The 12,981-nt window shown below is 41.7% G+C and overlaps 1 protein-coding gene and 2 gene segments (V, D, J or C); all 3 read left to right on the top strand.

Moving 5' to 3' along the window:
• Positions 1–12,981, top strand: part of LOC126951110 (probable non-functional T cell receptor beta variable 7-3) — a 632,711-nt gene that overhangs the window by 385,183 nt on the left and 234,547 nt on the right.
• The window catches only part of LOC126951109 (M1-specific T cell receptor beta chain-like), a 418,381-nt gene that overhangs the window by 222,212 nt on the left and 183,188 nt on the right, over positions 1–12,981 (top strand). The gene's annotated exons all lie outside the window — the stretch shown is intronic.
• Positions 8,471–9,293, top strand: LOC126951107 (T cell receptor beta variable 27-like). The segment is given in 2 exon segments: positions 8,471–8,657; positions 8,787–9,293. Coding segments are annotated over 2 exon segments (447 nt in total).

Raw genomic sequence — 12,981 nt, 5'->3', positions numbered from 1 at the left:
AATAAATGTTCATTAAAATCATTGCATGCCACAGAGGTAACCACATTTTTCTAGCCAATTTTGGCTTTAATTGTGGCTGTCCTAAGACTTTTGGTCATCCACAGACAATTGTTGTCTCATTTTGGTTCTCTTTAAAAGGTGGTTTAGAATTAATTGTAGGACTCTACTGGTGCTTTTAAATGCAGATTTTCTGGTAAGTTTGGACATTGTGACATCAGAACAGAGGAAAACTTTTCAGGACTCAGGAAGAGCTGAAATGTTTATGAATATCAAGCAGAATGGAAGTTAACTGCATGGACTAAAGTAGCAAAAGTCTAAAGTAACTTTTTTAAATTTTTGTGTAAAATGTTGCTGATCTTTTGTATTTCATAGTCAAGGAAACGTTTTGAGCTATTATAACTTTTAGCAATTGAGTAAAGTATACTTGTGTGAACAAAATTGAGAGCATGTTTTTTTCTCTTTACCTGATTTCTCCAGATTTTGGAAACTAGTTGTGAGTATTCTTAATTTATGGCAATATAGTTATTTACACGAGTGTAATAAGAATCTCTTTGGTTTGTTTTGTATTATTATTATTATTATTATTATTATTATTGGTAACAAGACACAATTGGAGAAGCTGGTTATTTTACCAAGACTTTGATGGAATGCTATACTCTCCTTTAAGGAATCAAACTTGGCTTGCCAAGTCAACAAAAGCCCCTTGGGGAACTGGCCTCCAGCCTTTGCTACGACAGTCCCTGTACGTGATTTCCGACCTGTAATAAGTGAACTATGTCACCTTCTAACAGGTCCAGGAGCCCCAAGTTATCTTGGGACCCCAAGAGGAGAGAAATTTACTCAACTCATAGGTATTTGAGAGTACAAACCCATGGTAGGGCTCGGCTCAAAAAGAGTTATCTAAGATTCCTTCTAAGAAACAAAGTTCCATCAAAGCCAGTGTTAAAAGTCTATGTGAAAAACAATTATTTTTGCTGCACTTTTTACAAATAATCAGGCCAAGTATAATAAAGCCAATTGGTCTTACCATGACTTATCTTTAGTGAAAATGGAAAACACGAAAGAGAATATTATGTTTCAAGACCTATGTTACACTTGTTATTAAATTCTGGTCTCATCAGTTGTTAAGTTTGTTTCTGCAGTGTAGGCTAACCCTGCTTGTTCTTGTGAACCAACCAGTGTTCTTTACCTGCTACTCTGAAAAAACAAGACATTTTGGTAATGTAAAAATCTGGATCAGTACTCTAATTCTAGTCATGTATTGGAGTTGGCTAGCCACCTCATGTCAGCTTGGTTCCAGTAATTGCCCAGTTCATGAAGAGCCTTCTAATTTAGTTTACTTGGGATAATTTTGCTTATTTTGTTATATTGCTGTTTTACTCTTTGTGTAGGAATGCAGACTAAGCTTACTAAATGTTTTCTTCAGCTGAATACTTATTAATCTTTCAGATATCACCTTTTGTCAGGACTCAAGAGTTCTGAATGGCCTTCATCATACTGGAGCTTTCTGAGTAAACTCCTTTCTACCCTGAACACAAAAGACCCTAATAGTTAGGCAGGAATATCATTGCCCCTATTCAGCCTGAAGAAGTTACAGAAGACGAATCTTTGTCCCTCTACAACCTTAAGATTAAGGGTTCTCTTATAAAAGGGAGGGAGGAAATGTCTAAGACATGTGAACTAGAGCAACTTCATCCTGAATAGGAGCTGAGTAAAGTAAGGCTGAAATGTACTGGGTTGCATTCTCAGACAGTTAAGGCATTCTAAGTCACAGGATGAGATAGGAGGTCAGCACAAGATGCAGGTCCTTAAAACCTTGCTGATAAAACAGGTTGCAGTAAATAAACTGGCCAAAACCCACCAAAACCAATATGGCCATGAGAGTGACCTCTGGTCGTCCTCACTGCTACACTCCCACCAGCACCATAATAGTTCACAAATGCCATAGCAACATCAGGATATAACCCCAGATGGCCTAAAAAGGGGAGGCATAAATAATGCACCCCTTGTTTAGCATATAATCAAGAAATCACCATGAAAATAGGCACTAAGCAGCCCTCTGGGCTCTGTCTTTGGAGTAGCCATTCACTTATTCCTCTATTTTCTTAATAAACTTGCTTTCACTTTGCTCAGACTCCCCATGAATTCTTTCTTGCACAAGATCCAAGAACCCTCTCTTGGAGTCTGATTGAGACCTTTTTCTTGTGACAGATTCTGCCAGTTTCTGTTCTTGGCAAGTTCCATTTCTGCAAATTCCTCATCTCTACAGGTTTAGGATCAGAATGTAACAGCGGGGAGCACTACAGCTGTTTCAGTCCTCAGGGAGACTGCTCATCCTGGGAATAATTCCTTCCTTTGTCCTGCCAGCATAATATATATGGACCCTGCTAAGTAGCACCAAGTCATGAAGGTGCTGACACCGAGGAAGTTAAGGAGGTTGTGACAAAAAACACAGAACGTGACCCTCTGAACAGCAGCAGAGTAGAAACCGTTCTTGTCATCAGAAATTTCAGAGGAAGCTCACTCACTGTCCAGCTTCCCTCCCACACAATGGAAGCACAAAAATGGAAAGCCATTTTGCACAAGAAGTTAGCATGTTGTCACTCAAGAGAATTATATCCTATGATGTTTGTTTCTGTAGGAGCATCTAGATAAACAGTTAAAACCATGTACCATTCACAAAAATCTATAAATAAAACTTGAATGTTTAGAAAGTGAACACATTTAGAACAGTATTTGTTTCAATTTAAGATGCCAACCTGGATACAAGTACACATTCAGTTTGACTAAAATTGCTGTAATAGTGTAATCATCTAAAAGCAAAACTAAAGAAGGGTAGAAAAAGAAAGGTAACAGATTCCTGCCATTGATATGGAAATCATACTTTTAGCATGAAAACAAAGCGAATCCTGCTTGGGAGGTTCACCCTGAGCCTACAAGGAATGTGGGGAGATAGTATGGGACGCCTGGATGTTACAGGTAGTTAGTTAGGCATGAGTGGCACAGGAGAGGACTCCCTTCCTCCCACCGACCAGGAACGTCAGACAATCTGGCATTGGTTCAGAGATTATAACGTTGCCTCTCTAAAAATAATGCATAATTCAGCAGGCTAAGCCAGGGAGAGACAAGCTCCTGCTGATCACAGCTGTTAACATTAAAGTGTCAATTGAATGCAGGCACCAGGGAGAAGCAAAGAAGGTTTCCAATAAAATCCCAGGTATTGGGCAAGTGAACCCAGTCATGTGCATTGAGACACAAAAGGGTGGAGCATGACCTTCCAGGGACACTCCAGCAGAAACAGGAAGAAAGCCTCAGATGGGCATGCATACAACTTCCTAAACACACTGCGCATGCTCACTTTCCAAGCATAAGGAGGGCACTGTGCCTTTGGGCAGCCTATCCTAAGGGGAGAATCATGAGAAAGGGGCACAAAATGGCTGCCTATGAAGTCCCAGGATCAAGGTTAAACGCCACACTTGTTTTTCAAGTCACCTGCTTGGATCTTTTCCAAGTGTTCTTTCTTTTCTTTCCTGTTCTAAAGCCTTTTTAATAAGCTTCCACTCCTGCTCTAAAACTTGCCTTGGTCTCTTTTTCTGTTGTATGACCTTCAGTGGAATTTTCTTCTGAGGAGACAAGACCTGAGGTTGCTGCAGACTAGCAGGGATTCATTGCTGATAACTCAGATACCTTCCACCAGTTACTTGGGGATGACAGCAAGAGACAACATAGGCAAAGGAAAGTGTATTAATTCTGTTTTAGGTGTGGAAATTGGAATGATTGGAAAGTAATTCCTAAAAGAAATGGAAAAGTCAAACTGTTGAACGGTAAATTCACCATCACATTTACCATAAAGCATGTAGAGAAATGGAAATATTTACACATCATGGTTGAGAATGCAGGATTTGCAGTCAGTTTCTGGCACTTACCAGCTTTAGAAAGTGACTTAAGCCCTCAGTTTTCACATCTATAAAATGTAGTAAATAATATAAGCCTCTCAGAAGTGGGATGAGGGTTGAACGAAACAGTATGTGAGTAGTTTAACACAGAGACTGGCACTGACATAAGAAAGTATTATGATAGAAGCAGTAGTAGAGGAAATATTTTGAATGGTTGTAAGCATGGTGATCTTTTAACCTCTTCATTCATGGCAACTCATTTAATTGCCACAACAAATATGTAAGATAAGTACTTTTATTATTTCCATTGTTATGGTCTGAGTTGTGCTACCCTCTTCATTTCATATGTTGATGTCCTAAACCCTAGAGTCCCATAATGCGGCTAATTATATTTGGAGATGGGGTCTTTACATCGATAATTAGGTTAAAATTAGGTCGTTAGGGTTGGCCCTAATTCAACATGGCTGGTGTCCTTATCAGGAGGTTAGGACACAAACATGCATAGAGGGAAGACCAGAAAAAAGGGTATAGGAAAAAAAAAATGGTTATCTACAAGCCAAGGAAAGAGGCCTCAGAAGAAACCAACTCAACAAATTTTAAAAGATGTATTTTGGAGAACAAAACTGTTAGAAAACATTTAGAACAGAAAAAAACAATTTCTTCTAGAACTGAGTTGGTCTAAAAGTGCATATCTTGGTAAGGCTCTGTGAGGAAACCACCTAATCTGGAGAGAAGCTGTTGGGACACTCATCTGTGGCCTGTGGCTCACATGGGCGGGTATTCTCAGAAAGCACATGGGAAAATCACTATCCCGGTGTATCCAGGCTCTGGGAACAGGCTGTTCCTCGTGGCTTTCACATGGGTTTCCTGGTGGGCTATGCAGTCACTTTCTGCATCCTCCTTTTAAGGGCTCATGAATGTCAAAGTAACACAGACCCTGAGACACCTGGTGAGAGAAGCAGGAAAGTTGTATCGGAATGTTTTCAGATTATCAACCAGACCAAACGTTCTGGAATCCATAAGATCCAGGGCTGGGGGGATAAATTTAATCTATTATTCTTCTGAAGTCGGCAGCTTTGAAAAACATGCACTGAGTCAACACAGTCATTCCAACAACAACAAAAAAAGGGGAAAATATAATCATCTTTCCCAACCCTTAAATCGTCTAGCACTAACCAGGCTCTGAGACCCTCTGCAGCAGCAGTCTATCAGTGCATTCACGTCCTCTCTGAGCGGATATGACAAACCCCAGGGGTGCAGCGACCTGACCTATATGAGCCCCCACATACGCTCAAGATGCCCCAGAGACTCTGCACTCCGATATTACTCGTTCCTTTACTGTTTTCATCCTAATTGCTCTCTTACACATTTTTGATCTTGGTGGTTGTATTGGTTTTCTGTTGCTACTATAAAAATTACCACCCATTTAGCGGCTTAAATCAATACAAATGTATCATCTTAAGGCTCTGTAGTTCAGAAACCAACATAGGTATCACCCAGCCGAAATCAAGGTGTCGGCAGATCTGGGTTCCTTTCTTAAGGCTCCAGGGGAGAATCAATTTTCTTACCTTATGGCTCCATTTCTTCTATCTTCAAAGGCAGCACGTTCTGTTGCTCTGACCCTACTTCTATACTCATAGCTCCCTCTAAACACTGCCGGGAAAGGCTCTCCATATTTAAGGACCTGCGTGATTACATTGGACCCACCTGGATAGTCCAGGCACTGCTTCCTGTCTATTAGCAGCCCTAATTGCACCTGCAGCTTTAATTCCCATCTGCCATCTAACTGAACATCCACAGCTGTTACGGGTTGCGGGGATTATTAGCACTTGGACATCTTTAAGGAACCATTCTGCCCACCACTCTGATGTTCCACTAGAGGGCACTAACATATTCCTGTAATATAAACATTAAAATTCAGATAATAGTGGGAGGGAAAGTTTGATAAATTGTAACACTGTATTATGAATTTAAAAACATGAGATATAAATATCTCTCATTGGGATCTTTCAAAAGTTAATCATATAGTACAAGAAAATACATAAACTAGAATGACTTTCTCAGAACTGAAACGGCCTGAGTATAAGTGAAATAGAATTTGAAGTGTGATGAGAATTCTGCAGTCTATTCCTGGGCTCAATATCACATAGAAAAAAAAGATTGCTTTATATTTAAAGGGACAGGGCATAGGTTCTCTTACAGGGGTTTTTAGGAAATGGTTCATCAGTTTAGTAGGTGTTAGCTTAATTACCTTTATCGTGATACTGTTGCCCCAGTTGGGTGGATGAGCAGTCCCTAAAAAGAGAAGGAAGAGAGCAAAGACGGAAAAAGTATGAAGGAGAGGAAGGGATGGCATGGCATAGAATGAAATGCTTCCCATTAAAATGCAAAGGTGAAGGGAGATGTTTCAGAGTGCCCAGCCGTCTAGAGGGTTCTGTTTACTTTCCATTCCCACTGTTAGGGACATAGGAGTCTGCCCTACATTAGGGAAGTAGAATAGAATAAGTTTTCAGAATTCCTAAATATGGTGGAATTGGGTAGAAAAGATCAGAGGGAAGGTTGTAGGAAGGAAGGGTGGGAAAATCAAACAACTGGCTCCTACTGTAAGGCTATTGGGGTCTCAGGCTAACAGCATCATTTTAGTACCTTGGTTGATGTAGAAAAGGAAACAAGAGAGCAGAATAGCCTCATAGTCAAAGGAACAGGGAGGGAGAAGCTGCATAGCTGAGGAGAGTGAATTAGCTGGTAGAGGAACAGAATATAGAATTAGCTACCTCCTAAATTTTGAATTAATCTAATATGAAAAGAGATTGGGGAAAATTATAATACTCCGAAGTGTAATTATGCACTTGTTCAACTTTGGAAACACCACAGAATGTGGGGAAATCCAATATCCCCTAATAGTGAGCTTAGCTGTGTGGATGTGAGTAAATTCTGAAAGATTTTGCTATTTGGGATGGCAAGGTTCACTAAGTAACATGAAATTATTTACGTGTGGTGGGTTTTTAGAACGAAAGCTGTTTTCCCTCTCTTAACACCCAAATTCACAGCTAGGATATGGAGGATTTGCTAAGACAATGCAAACACCTGTGGCTGAAGTAGAGCCAAGCTCCCTCCCTACATTTTTTTCCAGAAAGGAGTGGTCCAGAAACAGAAAAAGAGAGAATACTCCTCCTTAGGTCAGAGCTAAGGTCCTGATAGCAATCACTCCTTCCTCAATGCACGGAATGGAAACTGCTTAGAGCTGCACCTATCACCGTGAAGGGGTCTGGGGGCAAGGAACTCATCTCTGAGCTTTGAGGGTAGCCCTGAAAACTGGCAGGGGACCCCTTCTTGTCTGGAGATGACAATGATTTGGCAAAACAATGACGGGCTCTGTGAGACTCTACCTGTGGTAGGAAACAATCGAGAAGAAAGCGGTAGCCTCCTTCCATTCCACCATCCAGGAATGCATTGGTTCCTACAACGTACAAGAAGGATTCAAAAGTATACAAGTGTCAAAAATCACAATGAGCACTGTAAATACATGCAGTTTTTATTCATCAACTATTTAAAAAATTAAGAAAAGCTCAAAGGTGTTCAAGGAGGAAGGCATTCTGGGGAAACCTAGGAAAGTCGCCTCAATGCAGGAAGAACATACCTAGGCAGAAAAGAGAGCAGTACCAGCAGCTGCTGGAAGAGCTAAGAGAAGCTTGACACTCCTGGCCCCAAACACTGCCTGGCTACAACACAATATCCAAGGACAGACACCTTCCATGTGCAGCAAGCTGTGGCGTGGCAAGAAAGCAAACACATACCAAAAGCAGGCAGGAAGCAGAGCTGGCTGGTGAGACTCTGAGGTTGTTGCAGGAAGCAGATGTTACCTCTGCCTTTCACCAGCTTCTTCTGGGGAAAAGAAGATGCTCCAGATGCTGTCTTTGGTGGAAACAGCTGCTAGCTCTAGCAACGATGACTAAGCCAATTTTGCTAAACAGCAAAGAAGCTGTGTGTCTTGGATTTTAAACAGCATATAGACTAGCAAAATAATCTATGATATGAATCTGAGATTTTACACCTTAGACTCTTTTAAAAGGTAGTGACTAAAGATATATACCAGTGGATAAATGAAGTCAGGGATATACTTGGAATTTTTTCTGCCAGAGTAGAAATGACTTCAAAAAATATCATAATGCAGCTTTCATGGAATCCCAGCTATTGGGGAGGCTGAGGCAGGAGTATTGCTTGAACCCGGGAGGTGGAGGTTGCAGTGAGCCAAGATCATGCCACCACACTCCAGCCTGGGTGACAGAGTGAGACTCTGTCTCAAAAAAAAAAAAAAAAAAAAAAAAGAAAAAAAAGAAAATGCAGCTTTCAATAGCATAAGCTTTATGTTCTCATACTTCTAAGTGATAATCAAATGTGTTACACCACTTTATACCCTGAGATCCAAAATACATAAATATTTGACAATTTGTACAAGACTGTATTAATAAGAAAATGCAGCACATGTATAAAAGAAGCAGCCTCACACAGATTAACGAAAATGACATTGATCACAAATGTCCTCAGCCTGGGTTGGCTGTGTTGCTTTTGTACACTTCAGCCCTCTGAACTGAAGTGGGAGTGGTTTCTCTCCTGAAAAGATTTCTGAGGCCCAAATAGCTGAAGAGGTGGAGACATTACAGAAACCAACTGGAGCCCCCAGAACTGGCAGACACCTGCCTGATGCTGCCATGGGCCCCCAGCTCCTTGGCTATGTGGTCCTTTGCCTTCTAGGAGCAGGTAAGTCCCAGAACACGTGGGCAACTTTTGGCCTTATTTTGTAGGCCTCAACCCAAGGTGTCTCCTAAAGGCTTCAGCATTGGAGATCCCCCTCAGCTCTGCCTCTAACTCTGTCCCCTTCCTTTACAGGCCCCTTGGAAGCCCAAGTGACCCAGAACCCAAGATACCTCATCACAGTGACTGGAAAGAAGTTGACAGTCACTTGTTCTCAGAATATGAACCATGATTATATGTCCTGGTATCGACAAGACCCAGGACTGGGCCTGAGGCAGATCTACTATTCAATTAATGTTGAGATGGTTGATAAGGGAGATATTCCTGAAGGGTACAACGTCTCTCGAAAAGAGAAGAGGAATTTCCCCCTGATCCTGGAGTCGCCCAGCCCCAGCCAGACCTCTCTGTACCTCTGTGCCAGCAGTTTATCCACAGTGCTGCACAGTCAGCTGCTCTCTGCACAAAAACAGAGGGTAGCTGCAAGAACAAGGAGACGACTCCTTCAGGAGACCCCTCGCCGACCAACAGGATAAACTTCCTCCGTCATCCCACAGAAGCCCTTCCCCACTTCCCAGCCTCAGGGACTCTGCAATGCAGCCGCTCTGTGGAACCAGGGGTCCATCCTCTACCTGCTGTACCAATGAGGTTTCAAAGTTGGGCAGGACAAGCTGAGTTAGCTCTACTGCCAGGGTACTCTCCAATCCTTTCTTCTTGTGGAGCTTAAATCTTTAAATTCAACTAAGCTGTTGCCCAAAATGAAGACTCCATTTACAATCTAATGGGTCTCAACAATATTTGGTCCTGTGTAAGTCCTGAATAGGACCTCCACGTCCTATTCCGGAGATTTTGTCACTTGAAGGAACACCATGTTTGGAGTTATTGATGAAACCCGACACCTCCTATTTTCTTCCTCTCAGCAGACGGTCCAAATGCCCAAGTCGGAGATGCAAGACTGATCTTCACTGTCTCTCTGACTTTCCCCTTCCACACCAAATCCACCACCCCATCCTGCATTCTTCTGAGTAGTAAATTCCTCACAAATTTTACTAACTTCACTGATCTCACCTGGATCCCTCTAGCCACCTTCCAAGTAGCCACCCCACCTGCAAACCTGCGACCTACCCCCACCCACAATCACTCCCTCAAGCTAACCCTTTGGCTTATTTCTATTAACTAGCTAAAGTCTCAAGTTCATGTTAGTTTGCAAGTCTCTCAGCCCCTCCATGATGTTACCTTTGCAAATCCACCCCCTTTCTAACACTGACTTCCCCTATCCTTCAACTACTACAACTGCCTGCATCTACTCCAGAAATATCCCACTTCTCACAGGTCCGCAAATATGTCCACTGCTGACTCACTCCTGGGTCTTCATCTACAATGGTCACTCTATCCAGAATACCGTATCTCTCTCTGGTATTCATCTGTTTTTACAGCTGCTCTTTTTGTGCAGACTGCAGCTGGCTGTGCAGCGCTGTGGATAAACTGCTGGCACAAAAGTACAGAGAGGTCTGGACTGGGTGACTCCAGGATCGGGGACCAATTCATAGACCAATTTAGAAGTCACTTCCTCTAGCACGATTTCCTTGAATCATTGACTGGGTTATTTCTCTGCCGTGTGTTCTTCTAACAGTCTGCACAGAGCTAACACCAACACTGAGACACCACCATGAACTCACCAGCCGTTGACTTCTCTGTTCTATAGCTTTTTGCCTCTTTGGAATAGGTAGGTCATGGGTACAGGTATGATGTCCTTGAACTTGGTTTGCTAGACCCTACATTAAGCCTTTTTCTGGTGGTTACACATCAGTATATTTCCTAAGTTCTCTCTTTTTAGCCACAATGTCCATGAATGCTGGTGTCACTGAAATTTCAGTTTATCAAGTTTCAGAGTCAGAAAAGAAAGTTCTATAATACAATCAGAATATGTTTTATGACCCATATGTGCTGAGCCAGACAAGAGCCAGGAATGAAGCTCCAACTAATCTATTTCTCAGTTGGTGCTTAGAGTACAAACAAACAGAAAGTCTCTAATAGACCTGTGTCTCTTGAGATAAGACTGAGCATTTCTTTTTCTTCTTCTTTTTTTTTTAATATACTTTAAGTTCTATTTCTTGCAGTCTACAGACACCCAGCTCTTCGCAGACACGGCCAGCCGTTAACCCAAAGCACTGCACAGCCACTTCCTCTCTGCACAGAAAAGGCCACCACAAGGGCAGAGATGGTCTTACCTTCTGGAGCCTGCCCTTACCAGAGGAAGCCATTGCCACCACAGAAACACTTAGGGGCCTTTCCCAGCTCCTTGCACTGAGATTTATGGAGCTCTGAGGGCCCCAGTCTGTAAAAGTCCATCCCTGGCCTGGCGCAGTTGCTCACGCCTGTAATCCCAGCACTTTGGGAGGCTGAGGTGGGTGGATCGCAAGGTCAGGAGTTCGAGACCAGCCTGGCCAACATGGTGAAACCCTGTCTCTACTAAAGACACAAAAAATTAGTCAGGCATGGTGGTACACACCTATAGTCCCAGCTACTTGGGAGGCTGAGGCAGAAGAATCGCTTGAACCCAGGAGGTGGAGGTTGCAGTGAGCCAAGATTGCACCACTGTACTCCATCCTGGGCGATACGATGAGACTCCGTCTCAAAAAAAAAAAAAAAAAAAAAAAAAAAAAAAAAAAAAAAAAAAAAAAAAGTCTATCCCCAGATCACGGTGCACCTGTGAGATGGAGTTGTCAATGTCCTCCTTCCCTTCCTTCTCATTTGCTGTTTCAATAGGGCTTCCTCAGCCTGGGCTCTTTATTAGAATTGAACTGCATTATCAATCCAGTGCCCTTCACACCACCTACTAGAGAAGGTTGCATTCTACATTATGGTCTTCAGGGATCCTCTATGGGGCCCCACATGCTTCCCTTTTTGTTTACCTGTGTCTCAGGGGACAATTTTAATCTTAGTCTTATACTTCTCATTTAAGCAGGTTAGGCTACACTATGCACTTACAGATTTCGCCAATAGAAACTTTGAGACTTCACATCTTGTAAAATAAAAAAAAAAAAGTACTAAAGATAAGAATGTTTATGGATGTAAAGTTCTTTGTGTAAGCAAATAGTCTGGTGAAACTGAAGTTCAAAGGTGTTTGTGTGGGGTAGCTGTAGCTGTTCAAAGGTGTTTGTGTGGCTGTCAGTATGCTTGATTTATGGTAAGGCCAAGTCTGTTGGATTAGACATTAGATATTAACAGTAAAGTCAAAACTAAGGAATATAGTCTGAATAATTATGATAACTATTTTATATTATCACAAACAACTTAAAAACTATAGTATGACTCTGATTCATACTATGCATGGATACAGTTTCAAAACCTGTTTGGACCATTAGAAAGTTTTAATGAATAATGTTAGCAAAATAATCACAAGTAAAGTGTTACTGGAACATGCAGTATAAGCATCACACTGACAGTTGTAGCTCACCCTTTTGTTTTGATCAGTGGTTCTCGATGTGTACCAAAATTACTTGGTGAGATTTCTTTTTATTGTGGGAATAACATTCAGCATGAAATCTAACCTTTAAACAAAACCAATGTACAATATGATATTGTTAACTATAGGGACAATGTTGTATAGCAGATTTCTATAACATAATTATCTTGTATAGTGGAAACTTTATGCCAATTGAATGGCAACTCAGCACTTCCTTCTCCCACTTTCCTGGCAATTATCATTCTGCTCTCCGCTTCTCTGTGTTTGACATAATGCTAAGTGAAATAAGCCAGTCCCAGAAGGACAAATGTTGCATTGAAGGAGTCTTTTATCACCAAACTATTTAGAATTCCTGGCACTTGGTGATAATAAAAGCAAAACCATTTCACCTGGGTTTTATGATTGTTTTAAAATGCTTTGCACCCTTTATCGCTTGCAGCTGGGGCTGAACACATCTACCAGCCCATTATTGGTATACCACCTTCTCCCCAACCCCATCAGGTAAACCTACACATGTGAGCACTCACATGAACCTACACATGTGGATTTGAACCAGGTTCAAACCCAGGCAGCATAGTTCCAAAGCCTGCCCGGTTAACCAATATGCTACTTGTAGTAATTATTAAGTATATTGTATGAGAAACTAAGACTGCTCTCAATGAAATATATTTTGAGAGTGAGGGGAAAGAGAGAGAGACAGAGAGAGAGAGAGAGAGAGAGAGAGAGAGAGAGAGAGAATGGTAAGGCTGGTCAGGAGAAAAATTACCTTCACTTTCAAAGACTGAGACTCACCAGAAGAACTCATTGGACCTTGTGCTTGTACTCATAGCAAAGATGTATCACAAAGATGTAGTAAGAATACTA

This window comes from Macaca thibetana, chromosome 3 (assembly GCF_024542745.1).
Source record: "Macaca thibetana thibetana isolate TM-01 chromosome 3, ASM2454274v1, whole genome shotgun sequence".
NCBI lineage: Eukaryota > Metazoa > Chordata > Mammalia > Primates > Cercopithecidae > Macaca > Macaca thibetana.
The sequence above is the reverse complement of the archived record's forward strand: the minus strand, read 5'-3'. Positions and strand labels throughout refer to the sequence as shown.